Source organism: Dromiciops gliroides, chromosome 2 (assembly GCF_019393635.1).
Source record: "Dromiciops gliroides isolate mDroGli1 chromosome 2, mDroGli1.pri, whole genome shotgun sequence".
Taxonomy (NCBI): Eukaryota; Metazoa; Chordata; class Mammalia; order Microbiotheria; family Microbiotheriidae; genus Dromiciops; species Dromiciops gliroides.
The window spans coordinates 163,816,592-163,832,279 of NC_057862.1; the positions used below are offsets into that span (position 1 = coordinate 163,816,592).

The following is a 15,688-nucleotide window of genomic DNA, read 5'->3' on the forward strand; positions in this document are numbered from 1 at the left end:
CAAACTATGAAAGGGATACATTATAGAACTTAACAAAATAATAACAAAATTCATTTGGAAAAACAAAAGATTTTCAGACCCCAAATATATTATAAAACAGCAATCATAAAGAATAATCATAAAGATAACTAGGAGGTATGTATATATATATATATATATATATATATATATATAACCTATATCAGATTACCTGCTGTCTAGGGGAGGGAGGAGGGAGGGGAGGGAGGGAGAAAAATCTGAAATTGTAAAGCTTGTATAAACAAAAGTTGAGAACTATCTTTTCATGTAATGGAAAAAAATAAAATACTTTATTAATTAAAAAAAAAAAGATAACTAGGAGGCACAGTGAAGGAGTGCTGGACCTGGAGTCAGGAAGACATGAGTTCAGGTGCTTGAGCGAGAAAAAAAAATGCATCGAATTTTTCTGTAAAGAATTTATTATACAAGTTACATAGACAACTAACATATATTATATATCTGCACATATAAATATATAGTTATATGTTTGTATATATATGATGTTTATGGATATAAATATAAATTAACATACATATATATTTCTGTATATAATATTATAATTATAGATATAGACTAGATAGATAGATAGATTCTCTAATTTATGAACAATTAAATGATCCAAGGAAATGAACAGAGTTATCAAAAGAAGAAATGCAAACTATTAACAACTATAAGAAGAAATGCTCCAAATCACTCATAATAAGTGAAAAGCAAATAAAAAAACCTTGAAGTTGCACCTCACATCCTGCCAATTGGCAAAGATGGAAAAAGATGGGAATATTCAATCTTGGAGTGGTTGTGGGAAAAAAAGGCAGACTAGTGTATCATTGGTGGAGCTGTGAATCAGCAAAATCATTTTGGAAAACAACTCGGAGTTCTACAAACAAAATGACAAAAAATACTTATACCCTTAGCCCCAAGTTTCCATTACTAGGCATATACCCCAAAGTAGTCACTGATAAGAAGAATAATGTATGTGTGTGTGTGTGTATATCCACCAACAACAGGGTATATGTCAAAATATAGCAGCACTTTTTGTGATTGCAAATAATTAGAAACCAAGTAGACATCCATTGATTGAGGAATGGCTAAACAAATTGTGTCCCATGAACCTAATGGAATATTACTGCACTAACAGAAATAACAAGCAAGTGAACTGCTGCCACGTAAAATAAGCAAAGCCAAGAAAACAACACACATATTGACAACACAATGCAAATGGAAAGAACAATAACAAAACAATTAAAACTGAATGTTGTAAAATTACAAAGAAAAACATGGCTCCAAAGAAGGGCTATGAGAATACATTCCCAATGCACTCCTTTGCAGAAATGGGAAATCATGGGTATAGTATAATGTACATATTTTATACATCTTAGATGTATTGATCAGCTTTGTTGACTTTTTTCTCCTCAGGATTGAACCATAAAAGGAATCAGGAATTCCAAAAGGCAAGGAAGAGAAGAAAGAGAATTGTAGGCATAGGGGATATCAATTACAAAGGTACAATACTGGGGAAAAGATTGTTGTGTAAAGGGATCAGCATATAGACCAATATAGCTGAAACAAAGGGTAGATGATACAGAGTGATGCAAATTCAGTCCAAAATGATAGGTTGGAGACATTGTCAAAAACTTTCAAAACCAAAAAAGAACCTGTATTTTCTCTTAGAGACAGTGGGGAGACACTGGAGCTTCTTAAACAGAGGAGTGATATAGTCAATCCTGTGTTTTAGGAATATAAATTTGGCAACTTTGTGGAGGATAAATTAAAGAGCCTGGAAGCCAGGCAACTTGGCTTTTATAACAATTGAGGCAAGGAATGAGGAGGGCAGAGCCAAGACGAGTAAAGAAAAGGGGAAAGATTCTATAGATTTTGTGGATGTAGAATTAATAGGTCTTGGTAACACTGTATATGGATCAGAAAGGAGGATGAGGAGTGAAGAGTAAAAAATTACCCTGAGTTGACAGACCTGGATGAATGATGGACTCCAAGGATGGTAGTGTTCTTAGCATGGAAATTAGGAAGAAAGATGGGTAAAGAAGAAACAGAACAAGTTTCATTTTTGATATGTTGAATTGAACACAGAGAAGTTAGAGCTCTTTTCCAGCATCAATCACATAGCTTGTTAGTGGTGGAGCAAAGAATAGGACCCTAGATTTACTTACTCAGTGTTTTTTGCATATACTATACTCTCTTGTGTCATTCTATATATATCAACCCCAAGCAACTGAAATTAATCAACTGCTCAATGTTCAAAGCTTACTTAGTTAACAAACTTTTCATTATTTTTTCCTCATTTTCCAATTAATTACTGTTCTACCAAAAATTAGTCTTTATGGTTCTGTTTTTATTCATTTGTGTCCATCCTTGCTTGCCTATTAGATTATAATCAATTTGTGGGTATGTATTGTTTCCTACTGTGAGAATCAGGGTGCCACCCTCTGCTGAGAAAGACATTGTGAGAACCAGGGCGACGACCCCCTGAAAAGAAAGCATGTGACTAGCGTCTGGAATCTGCCTGGCGTCTGGAAGTTACGTCTATTAATAGACCACCTGTAACTCATGTCAATCAATGGACCAGCCAATTAGCTTGGAGCTCTGTGTGTGGGGACCGCCCCTCTTCCGGTCTGTAGGAAACTTCCACTGGAATACACGGAAGATCAGCCTTTTCATTCGGAATGGCCTGTGGCGGGAGAAGCAGGCAGGGTAGACAGATCTCCTAACTGTCAGAACTACACCTGTTCTCTTTAGAAGCATGGATTGCTAGGTGAAGGTGGCTTTCTCCCTCTCTCTTGGTTAACCCCTAATATACTTTAATTAATGCTTAAAAGCCTAAATTGTTGCTTAATTTATCAGTAAACTTAGCTAGTTCTACCCCTCCACACACACACACTGGGGCAGGGGGCGGGAGCTGCAGATAAGGCAACCACACACATTAGATTTTAAACATCACACTACTTATTATGAAACTCATTAAAGCCCCCCAGATCTTGGCAGGGGCAATGACTTCACATACTATGCATCTTATTCCCTGCATTGCTTTTTACTCCTATGCTACAAATAATGAATGTCTATTGTAGAGACTATTGCTCACATTCTGATAGCACTTTAAAATATGCAAACATGTTGTCCATGACCTACAAACTACATAAATTAACTATGAGGGAAATAAACAAAAATCCTGTCACCTGTGCAGATATATTCATGATATATGTGTGAGAGAAAAAAACTAGGACTAGCAAAGAATTTAATGTGGGCCTCAATCATTTGTTATAATCATGTTAAACCATGGATAGACAAGACATGGTTATTTTTAGAGGCATAAAGACATTTTTTGGACATTGGAATATACTTGGAATGCATTTTCACAGGGGAAAAGACTTTTTTTTTTCCACTTACAAGAAATAACTTTGTATGCAGTAATCAAGTGTTGGGTGAATTTCCCATCAAGACCAACTCATGTGTGAATGCGTGGCAAAGAGCATCATTTTCAGAATAAGCACAACTTTTCTGGAAAAGGCTTTGTCAAAATCCCCACTTACATCAGCCTATTAACTTACCTTTCACAAGTAGCAAGTCAGAAAAGAGACAATTGCTGTAGATGTCAAATGTTTTTGAACCTGGATGGAACCTGGATGGACTTTTCCCATATTAATGAATCACTCTGTCTCAATACTTAGAAACACAGAACAAAATGCCAGCTCACTAAAGATAAGTAAATACCAAGTTGTAGAAAGCATAATGAGATAGTTTTAAAACTTTAAAGTTCTTAATGTTTCTTGATAATATCTGGTTCCCATGGGATGCCCATTTTGCCAATTTATTTCGATAGGTAGTTTAAAAATACACTTTAAAAATCATTAAATTCAATCATCCTTACAGAAAAGCAGATCTTTTTCAAGGAGATCCCAACACTGTAATGGCTACAGAGCTCTTGTGTCCATTCTAATCTTATTGACCTTACTCCAAGGAGTGGGGGGTGTGCATATGTCAGTACATTCCATCAAACTGTGCTGCTTACACTGAAAATTCACCTGTTCTTATACAATGTATACATTGTATACATAGTTGCTAATAGCAATATAGCTGCCATTTGGGCTACCACACTTTAGGAAAATTAACTGTCTTCCAGAGGAGACCAGCTAAGATGAAGAAAGGCTTGAGATCATTTCATATAAGGATTTAGGGATTTTTTTTTTGTTGTTTGTTTGTTTTTTTAAGTGAGGCAATTGGGGTTAAGTGACTTGCCCAGGGTCACACAGCTTGTAAGTGTTAAGTGTCTGAGGCCGGATTTGAACTCAGGTACTCCTGACTCCAGGGCCAGTGCTCTATCCACTGCGCCACCTAGCTGCCCCCAGGATTTAATTTAAAAAAACAACAAACTGAGAATATTTTGTTTAAAGAAGAGAAAATATAGGGAGGATGAGATAGCCATCTTTAAGTATTTTGAAGGATTGTCATGAGGAACAGATTTTAATGATAACTCTTAAGATCATAGTTTTATGCATGGAGGGCATGGAAGGTATGGAGGCAAGGTGAGAAGTCAACTGAGTTACTTTATTCTCATGGTACTGATTAAATCAGAAAAGCTAATACACTTTAGAAAGATATTCCAAGTTAACTGAAACAAACAAAATATCTTCACCAGAAAATTCAGTCAACCAAAATTTGTCTCTTCTTCTCCCTGTAGTGAATGATAGGTTTTACTGAATTGATCATATGCGATCAGTGAGCTTTACTGAACTAATTTAACCTTTGTAACACAAAATGTACCTTAAGAGAAATTAAAATCACAACAATCCTTAGGTTTCACCTTACACCTTGAAAATTGGTAAATAAACAAATAAATAAATGAATGAATGAATGAATGAATGAATGAATGAATGACCCAAAATAGCAATGGACTAGGGCAGGTAGGTGGCACAGTGGATAAAGCACCGGGCCTGGATTCAGGAGGACCTGAGTTTAAATGCGGCCTCGAACACTTGACACTTAGTAGCTGTGTGACTCTGGGCAAGTCACTTAACCCTCAGTGCCCCACAAAAAACCCAAAAAAAGGCTTCCTAAAAATAGCAATGGTCACAATTGGAAGAGCTATAAAATGATAAACACACTTATACCATGTTGATGGAATCGTGAAATAATATAACCATTTTGGAAAGCAATTTGGAATTATACAAATAAAATGACCAAAATGTACATATTCTTTGAACCAGAGACTCCGTTACAGGGTTTATATCCCAAGGAAGTCAATGATAAGAAGAAACTCAAACCCTTTTTGTGTTACCTGAGAATTGGAAACAAAGTAGGTACTTATCAACTGAGGAATGGCTAAACAAATTGTGGTACATGAGTGCAATGGAATATTACTGTGTTTTAAGAAATGATGTGTTATGATTCCAGAGAAGACTGGTGGAGGAGAAAGTAAGCAGTCAAGAAAACAGTAATTACAACAATGTAAACAGAAAGAAAAACTCCACACCAGAAAAATCAAAAGTAAACATAATAAAATTATAAAGATCCAGCAGAACTTAAATGAAGAGGTGAGAGGATATCTCCTAATTTACAACCTTTATGGACCTGTGAGGTCCATAAAAATTTCCTGATTTTTTCAATATATTGATCAACTATGCTGATTTTTTTCCCTCTCTAAAAATACTATTTGTTTTAGGGGTTGGCTTTTTGAGAGGGGGATGAGGGTACTCTAGGTAACTAACTATGCTGATGTAAGAGATATAAAATACCAACAAAAACTTATTTTAAAAAGGAATATATATATATATACATATATATATAGAGAGAGTATACATATATATACACACACACATATACATTGATTACATGAGCCTTTAAGCAATTTTTTCCATCTAATACAGAAGGAAAAAAGGTACATTTGACTATTAGAATAGTTATAGAAATCCTAAATTAAAAGATGTACACAAAGTATATTTTGGGGTATATTTTTACTTTTCTTCAAACATTCTATTTCTAAGCAACTGAAAAAGTGACTATACAAGCAATCCATTATGTTAAAAATCACCTTAGAATTAAATGAAGAAAGTCCCCAAAATGTCCACAACCTTGAACCCAGGGCTTCTACTTCTAGGACCACACACACGCACACACACATACACACACACACACACCCCACAGATAAAAAGTCTTCATATACACTAAGATATTTATACCACTTTTATCATAACAAAGATATAGAAAGAAAAAGTAACCATAATAGCTTAACACAACATAAAAGTTGTGTCAAATGTAATAGAATGTTACTATGCTGTATGAAATTATAAATATGATGAATGTGGAGAAGCACATAAAGATTTACATGAACTGATGCAGAGTAAAATAAGCAGACTCAAGAAAATAATACACAATGACTGCAACAATGTAAATAGAATGAATAACAGTTACAAAAATTAAAATGAATGCCACAGAATTACAAAGAACAAGATTGGCCCCAAATAAGAGCTATGAGAAAACACCTTTCACACTCCTTTGAAGAGATGGAGGGTGTGTGGATGGTGAGTGGAACACAGGATATATTGTCAGATATTTTTAGATGCATTATTTGGTTATGTGATTATTTTCTCTTTTTAAAAATACATATTGTACAGTATATGGGATGGTTCTCTGGGAGGAAAAAGGAGGAGATATATAGAAAGAAATTTGGGAAATATAAAAATAAAAGCTATCCATAAAATTTTTTGTTTGTTTGTTTGTTTTGTTTTGGTGAGGCAATTGGAGTTAAGTGACTTACCCAGAGTCACATAGCTAGTAAGTATCAAATGTCTGAGGCTAGATTTGAACTCAGGTCCTCCTGACTCCAGGACCGGTGTTTTATCTACTGTGCCACCTAGCTGTCCCCATAAAATATTTTTTAAAAGATTACCATGTACATTCCCCTAATGTGAAAAAGCTAGTAATGAATTTTAGTGAACACATTAATACTGAAAATAATTTTATCTAAAATTTTGCCAAAAAGCAAGCATGGCACCACATTGACAAGATCAGCAACATAATTTCTGTAATCCAAATGGCAAAGTAAGTCACTCAGTAGCACATTTTCTGTCTTCAGTAACATTAGGCTTGTATAGCAATCCAAATTTTAAAAGCAGCATTAAGTTCTTCACATTAGGATCTACTCAGAGTAATAAATAAAGATTCAAAGCACAGTGTGAAAAGCTGAGGAAATTGATTTCCACTAACAGAGGTTTGGCTACAAGATGAAAAAAATTAAAAAGTGACTTGGGAAATCTAGGTATAGTTATTTCATTTCTAAACAATGTAGGTCTAATTTATTATGAATCAGACAAAATTGGCAATTTGTTTTTAAAGGTGCTTCATAAGTTTAAGTGTATTTTTATATTTTAAAAGTAGGCCTTTCTTACTACATTTCTGTGCTTGAAAAGGGCCATACATCTTCTTGGCATGGTCAGTAAGTTATTACTTATCATTACCAGGCTAAGAAGATGTATGGCAATTAAGTTTAACCATGAAAATGAAAATAATCATTCTCGGTGAAAAAGAACATGCCCTCTGAAGAGTACAAAGGTAATATTATTTTCTTGAAAAGCAATGTGCTTAACATAAACATTCAATTCCCCCATTGAGGATTACTAGGTGATGTCCAGGCTTAAAATCAGGATCTGAGTTTGAATCCCGTCTCAGACCCTTACTAGCTATGTAACTGGGCAAATCACTTAACCTCTCTAAGCCTCTATTTCCTCATATGCAAAATGGGAACAATAATAGCACCTCCCTCATGGGATGGTTGTGAGGACTGAATGTGATATGTGTGTAGACATACATACAAAATATTATATATTATCATTTTATGTATTATCCTTATATGTTATTTTATTATAATTATATAATAGAATGTATAATTTATTATTGTTGTTTAATATTTAAGATTATATCACCTACGTTTTATTGTTATAATATTAAATATATTCTTGCTCATCTATTATAGTATATCATTACATAATATAGTTATTATACATACACATATATAAAGCATTTTGAGAACCATAAAACACTGTATAAATATAGTTATTTTATTATTACTGTAATTTATATAGAACTTTAGGTTAACAAAGTGCTTTACATATATGATTTCATTTGCTCCCTTCCAACTCTAGAGCTATAATCCCATGAGTCTCACTTTAGTACTATGAGGTAATTGCTAGAGTTATTATTTTTCACATTTTATACATGAGTAAACTGAGGCTGAGTTACAATTACTTGATTATGGTCACAGGTATTTAAGGTGAGATTCAAAACTGGACCTTCCTAATCCCAGATCTCATGGTTCTATCTACTAGACCACTAGTGGGCCACAGGACATTTGTAAAGAGAATTTAAAAGTTTCAAGTGTTCAATTCGGCAGATTCATGAAAAGTTTCATGACCTTTCTCAAAACATTGTACCCCCAAAATTGCAGCCTTTGGCATTTTCCTGAAAATAGGATTATTGCTTTCTGGCAAAAATTCTCCAAAATAAAATCTCAGCAATCCATTAATAGAAGTGACAGTTTACTTAAGACTTCCTTCTTTCTCCTACACTCCTTTAGCCACCCAAAGTGGGTTTTATTCTTAAGCTATAAGAATGTTTTCTCTGATTCCATCCAAATTAAGTTTCTCTCCCTAGTGGCCAAACCAATTGCTGTTTATCATGCAGGGAAGATGGTAGATAAATGTCAAATGTAGACCCAATTAGAGTCTTACATTTTCTGAAAACAAGTTGGCACAAACAGGTAGAATGAAATACTAATAACTGTCTCATTTGTTGCCAGTTATATTATCCTTTCCTGTAATAACTGTTGAATATATACCGCAGAGTAATAAATTATATTCAAATGCCCCAGGCCCATGCACTTTTAGCTGCTGTTTTCTGCTGTTAGCTTGACTTTATTATTATTCAATGTGTTGACTTAGATCCTTTAATCACAAGACTGGCTATGGAGTACAAATTATATAATCACAACTCAGGGCTTTATAGGTCAGCAATCTCAAGCACTACTATAGTATAGTCGATTAATTTTAACAACATACTTCAGGGCATTCAGGAAAACTAAAGAACAAAAACATTGCTATGTAGAAGGTCATAGAGCCTGCCAAAGAAATGAGTTCTCAACTATGTATACCAATCTTGGAGATGTTGGTAGATATAATTTATTTCTTAAGGATTTTTATTCCCTTTTAAAATTAAATTTCATTTAAAATTAATAATAATTTTTTCTTGTCCTACCAGCTTCTCTATCCACCTTGAGAAAAAAAAGGAAAAAAAAAAGCCTATTCAACAAATATGCATAGTCAGTCAAAACAAATAGCATTGGCTATGTCCAAAAACACATAGCTCATTCTGCATGTTGAGTACATCACCTTTTTGCCAGGAAGTGGTTCATTAGTTCTCTGGAATTGTAAATGGTCATTGCATTGGTCAGAGTTTTAAAATTTTTCAAAGTTGTTTGTCTCAACAAAGTTGCTTGATGTTATTACATAAATCATTTTCCTGGTTCTGGTCCCTTCATTATGCATTGACTCATACAAGTCTCTTTGATCTCAGTGTCCTCATCTATAAAATTAGAGTAATATGGTAATGTATGTAGTGCCAACTTAAAAGGTTGTTATGAGAATACAGGGAAACAATGGGTGGGAAGCACTTTTTAAACTTTATAAACTACTATATCAGCATTAGCTATTATTCCTATTTTTCTTCCCTTTTCTTGGAGGGATATTTCCATAATTTTTCTCTGTTGGAACATTTTGAATTTATTTAAAATTCTATATACCCAACATTGATATATGCCATGAAGCATATTTTTATTACTGTTATTAATTTATTTGATGTTTCTGTCTTTGATTTGCATTAGATTATGGTGAATGTGATATATTCTGTATGAACAAGATGTAAAGCTGAAAGATGTGGACATATTTCACCAACAGTTTAATAGACACAAACCAGTAACAAACAGGTCTCTGGTTATCACTGATTTAGAGAGTAATATAGCTAGCCAGCTACATACTATCCCTGTAAAGAATTTGAATCCTTTATGATATTGGAAAGAGTAGAACTTTATGTTTATAATAGAAAACCCACTGCTGCTACAATTGCTTCTTGCTATTTGCTTGGGATTTTATCCTGGTCCTGGTTTCATATTATGGATCAATTGCCTGAGATGTAGACTCGCTAATATTACATGACCAAATTGGTGATAGAAATTATTATTGATGTTTTGGGCTTGCTATTGAATTAACTGCCCACCAAAGAAAGGAGATGGTGGTGAACTGATAAAAGGCAGCCTATTAGACCTCTTACATAAGATATAATGAAGTCTTTACAATGGTTATTCAATATATTCCAGGTGCCTATAGGGGAACAGTGTGAAAGGTCATAGAAGCAGATTCTCAAATGTGGAAGTAGAACTTTTCTAAATATCCAAATGCTTTCCCTTCATTGGAAGGGATGATCCTCACCTGGTTGACCACAGGATTATTATACCCCTTAAAAGGTAATAAATCATTTTGCATCAATTGACTACTTTGATTCCAACATTTTTTTAGGATCTAGACTCCAGAAAACTATGGAAGGTAGGTCTCTAATTCTTAGACCCAGGCTTAGCTAAACAAAATCATCATGGGAGTATCCTTGAAAGAGGATTTCCCCCCAAAGTTCTGGCCCTTAAAGCACTACTCTATAATGATTTTTCTTTGGACTTGAATTTCATAATTATATTGATCTCCCAGGCAAGGAAGCTCCTTATACCAATGTAGATTTGTGTTGGTATCTTCTCTGCAACTTATTCTCTTAGAAAATTTCTTGTGACACTGAAATGTCAAGTTACTTGGTCACAGTCAAAAAGCCAGTATGTTTTAGATGCGGGACTTGAACCCAGGTCTTTGTGGCTATGAGGCCTGCTTTCTATTCACTACAGGATGTTGTTACTCTTTTATTTATGCAACTATTTAACTCATGTTTTTGGAGATAAGAAAAATGTTTATAAAACCAGGCTGGACTAGAGATGGCAGAATAAAAAGCCACCTCTCAACAATTCATACTACAAACATCTACAATGGTAAGAATAAAGAAATGGAAAAATAGATGAATATCTCTTGAACAGTTTTTTTTCTCTTCTTCCCTCCCCTCCCCTTTCCTTTCTCTTTTTACTTCTATGTGCTCTTGTTTAGGTAACAATTCTTTTAATCCCTTGGGCAGGGAGCTATTCCCGGGAAGAAACACACACACATACACATACACACACATCTATTGTAGTTTCATTTGCTCTGCCATATTCCTAACAAGATCCCCATTCTTTATTAGAAAGTTTTGCTAAGATCATACAGGGCAAGACTTTATGCCAAGGATCCACTCCGTAAGCTAGAATATGACCAAATAAAAAGTTAAGAGATTCTAAAGTGAAGACCCATAAACAGGGAACAGATATTTCAACTTGTGCCCTCAACAATTAAATCACACACACACACACAAACCAAAGTGGAGAATGGGAAGTGAGAATATATATATATATATATATATAAGTATGTGAAAGTGGAGGAAGACAACACATCATTAGGGTATGATGAGTAATGGATTTTGATTAGAGCATAGAGATAAAGGGGTGGTTGTTGAAATAAGTCACAAAAATGGAGACATTTTAGGAAGTGTCTTAATTATCAAGTTAATGCATTTTACTTTTATTCTTTACAGGTAAAGGAAAACACTAAAGGTTTTGAGTAGGCAAGTGACCTGGGCATGAGGAAAAACTGAAGCATTAAAAAAGGGAAAAACTGAAAACATAGAGAGTAGTTAAGAAATTATTGGGGGCAGCTAGGTGGTGCAGTGGATAGAGTACCGGCCCTGGAGTCAGGAGGACCTGAGTTCAAATCTGGCCTCAGACACTTGACACTTACTAGCTGTGTGACCCTGGGCAAGTCACTTAACTCTTATTGCCCCACACAAAAAAAAAATTATTACATCAGTCTAAAAAAGTGACAAGGACCTAAACTAGGGTGGTAGCTGTGGTAACAAAGAGCAGCAAGTCAACAGATAGACAGTACAGAGGTATATTAACAATTAAAAAAAATAACTAAGTTGTTTATATTAGATTTACAAATGCTTTCTTTAATTGATAAGATTTACAAGTAGTTGGCAGCCTTCAAGTTGTCAAACTTTAATGACTAGTAGAAAGGTGATCCTACCAATAAAAAAATATGAAAGTCAGGAGGAAGAGCACATTTTTGAGGGGTAAAGATATTAAGTTTAATATGAGGCATGTTGAGTTTGAGCTGACCTAGTAGGCAGAAATGGGGGATGGAAGCTCAGAGAAGTTAAGACTTTGCACATATATTTGGGGATCATCTAAACAGAGGCAATTAATTTGGATGAGATTACAAAAGGAGAGGAATGGTGGAACAAGAAGAAGTAGAAGCGAAGTCAAAGATAAACCTTTGAGGACTCCTAAACTTAATGATGGGAGAAGAAAGAGTACTGAGTGAAATTTTATGTGGCAACTATTTGTGACTTGATCAGAGAAATACCTTGGCAGGGGTTGGGGGACACTGTGTGAAATGTGGCATATAATATTTTTTCATTGCATAAATTGACACCTCTTTCTTCCATTAAAAATGTATAAGGGATGGTCAAGCATGGGGTGGGGGGTGGGGAGAGTGAATAGGAAGACCCAGGCAATGTCAACATTATAAATGAAATCTATTTCTTTTTTTTTTCTTTTTTTTTGTGGGGCAATGAGGGTTAAGTGACTTGCCCAGGGTTACACAGATAGTAAGCATCAAGTGTCTGAGGTCAGATTTGAACTCAGGTCCTCCTGAATCCAGGGCTGGTTCTCTATCCACTGTGCCACGTAGCTGCTCCCAAATGAAATCTATTTCAAGTAAAGATACTGGATTTGCTACATGATGAATCATTGTGTCCTACTGAGGCAATTTCCTGGCTAATGCATTACAGCAGATATCTAATCTACCTTGTTCTAAATACCTTCTCTAGATCTGTTCTGATAGATACCTGGCTCTACAGTCAGAGCCATAGCTAGCAATTTCTGCCTCTTGAGTAAATGCCAGGGGTAGTGGCAGTGTGGAGGAAGGGCTCAACTAAAGAACAGCAGCCAAGGACAAGAAAAAGAAAGTGAGATATTGTTAGGTTTCTAAACCGCTCATTGTTGGAGAAAGTACTCCTGAGAATAGACTGTCACCACTGTCAGTGTGGTAGGAGGGTAGGCAGGAGAAGGACCCTCCATACTTTGCCATTAGTATGTTCTCAATCGCCCAGTCTAGGGAAAAGCCCCCATCACATCTCTGCCCAAATCATCCTTATTTATAGTCCTGACTGCCACCAACCAAATTATATAGTAAGAGTTGAAAAAATATATATATTAAAAATGACTCATGTTGGGAAGGACTAGGACACAATCCTCTCTCTTTTTTTTTTTTTTTTTTTTTGCACGGGGCAATGGGGGTTGTGACTTGCCCAGGGTCACACAGCTAGTAAGTGTCAAATGTCTGAGGCCAGATTTGAACTCAGATCCTCCTGAATCCAGGGCCAGTGCTTTATCCACTGCGCCACATAGCTGCCCCCCACAATCCTCTTGAAGAGACACTCGTCTAAATCCTGGAACAGGAATGGTTTGATTAAAAAACATGAGGGCTTCTTCAATGTTCCTAAATCCTCTGAGGTCATATGCAACCTTTAATACAAATTCTTTCTAACTTCATTGTAAGCTGGAATACCAGCTGGAACATCAATAATATCTGTTTCAACTCTTGTTATTTTATACCGACAATTCCAATAAATAGATTTGACTTTTGTTACCTTCCAGTGCATACTTAATATCCTGTGCAAAGAGGGTCCACATGATCTCAGCACTGACTTTTCCCATGTTTAGTTCTTGAGGAAACCTGTAACCAAAGACATTTTTCTAGGTCACCAGGTGAGAAATACCATTTAAGATGAAGTACCAGAAATGTAAGTATGAAATTTTTTATAACATCGATGATCATTTCAGTGTTATGACACAGAATACCAAAATCATGCACTAGTGATCTTAGCACTGAACATAACATCAGAGGACCTGGGTTCCAATGTTTCCTTTCATGATTATTTCCTGTATGACCTCAGATAAGTCACTTAATTTCCCTAGGTCTCAATTTCCTCATCTGTTAAATGAAAAGTTTGGACAAAATGGTCCTGGTGGTTCAGTCCAGATCTAGATTTAAGATACTTATTAATCTTTGTCTTCTGTCACCTTAAGGCATTAATAATAAAATATAGTAAATAAAATAATAAAATATTGAAGCCATCACAATGATTTTGTAATTCACCTAAGCTCTTGAGCTGTCCAGGCTATATATACTCTCCATTACTGTTTGCTTCCTTTCCTTGTCCTAGCCCCATTAATGTAACTGAATTAATAACACCCAAGTATAAAAGGGGAGAGGGAAGCTCATGAATTTGAGTTTTACTGAATGTATAAAATTTTTACTTTGAGATGTGATAATTGCTATAGAAAGGGAATACCATAAAAGTCTACTCATCTATTCATCCATCTTCACAACATAAATTGGAGTTAGCACTTTGGAAGAGTTTTTTTTTTCCTGAGTCAGGAATAGTAAATGAATTTCTAAATTCCAAACTTTGCATTTCACCCTCTTTATGAAGTTGAACTTTTATTGCAAACCTTCTCCATACAGCATGTCATTTTCCATCTCTGTGCCTTCGTATGAAACTCATCTCCCTTTCAGCTCTATCTTGTACAGCCCCTGATTTTTTCAAGACTCAGTTCCACCATCACCTTTTACATGAAGTCTTGCCTGATTCTACTGGTTATAGGTACCTACAAGTCACCTTACATGTACTTGTATGTATTTGCCTGTGTATAAAATAAAGAAACATTGAAATTGAAGGCATTTAAGTCAGATATCCATATATGTAAAAAAAAAAACCTCATTAAATGAATATACAATTGCTTGTTTTTTTTTTTTAATGTATGAGGTATTTTATTTTTTCAATTCCTTGTTATAAAAGATGATTCTCTGGGAGGGAGAAAGGGAGATGAATTCAAGGGAAAAATTAAGCAATGTAGGACGTAGCAATAAAATTTATTTCAAAAATGAATCTTCAAAAAAGCACTTTGACAAAAAGGTTGATATGTATATAGTTGGCTATTTTAAAAATTCAGAAATAGATCTAGCTTTCTTTGTCCCCAATAGTCTTCCCATATTATGAATTTGGTCAATGTCGGAAATGGGAATGGATCCCATGCCTCTTGACCTTCCCATCCAATATTCTATCTTCTAGACCACATTTCTTCTCTATGCTTTTTTTTTTTAGTGAGGCAATTGGGGTTAAGTGACTTGCCCCAGGGTCACACAGCTAGTAAGTATTAAGTGTCTGAGGCCGGATTTGAACTCAGGTACTCCTGACTCCAGGGCTGGTGCTCTATCCACTGCGCCACCTAGCTGCCCCTCTATGCATTTTTTATAAGGCAGCGAATCAAAAATGTTCCCAAGCATTAAGAATGTCTCCACAGCTAATCTGTTATTGCATCGGTCTATTGGTTTTACCTTAAAAGATTTACAGCTTGGGTTATTGGTTTTGTATTATATGCAATATTCTTTTTTATACTGGATGAATTTTGAATCCT

General features: G+C 35.0%; 1 protein-coding gene across 2 annotated transcripts in view; it reads right to left on the reverse strand.

Moving 5' to 3' along the window:
* Nucleotides 1-15,688, reverse strand: part of UNC13C (unc-13 homolog C) — a 716,794-nt gene that overhangs the window by 211,488 nt on the left and 489,618 nt on the right. For both annotated transcript variants that reach the window (XM_043984190.1, XM_043984189.1), the window contains exon 19: nucleotides 13,858-13,943. In XM_043984190.1, coding sequence (XP_043840125.1) covers nucleotides 13,858-13,943 — 86 coding nt within the window. The remainder of the gene's footprint in view (nucleotides 1-13,857; nucleotides 13,944-15,688) is intronic.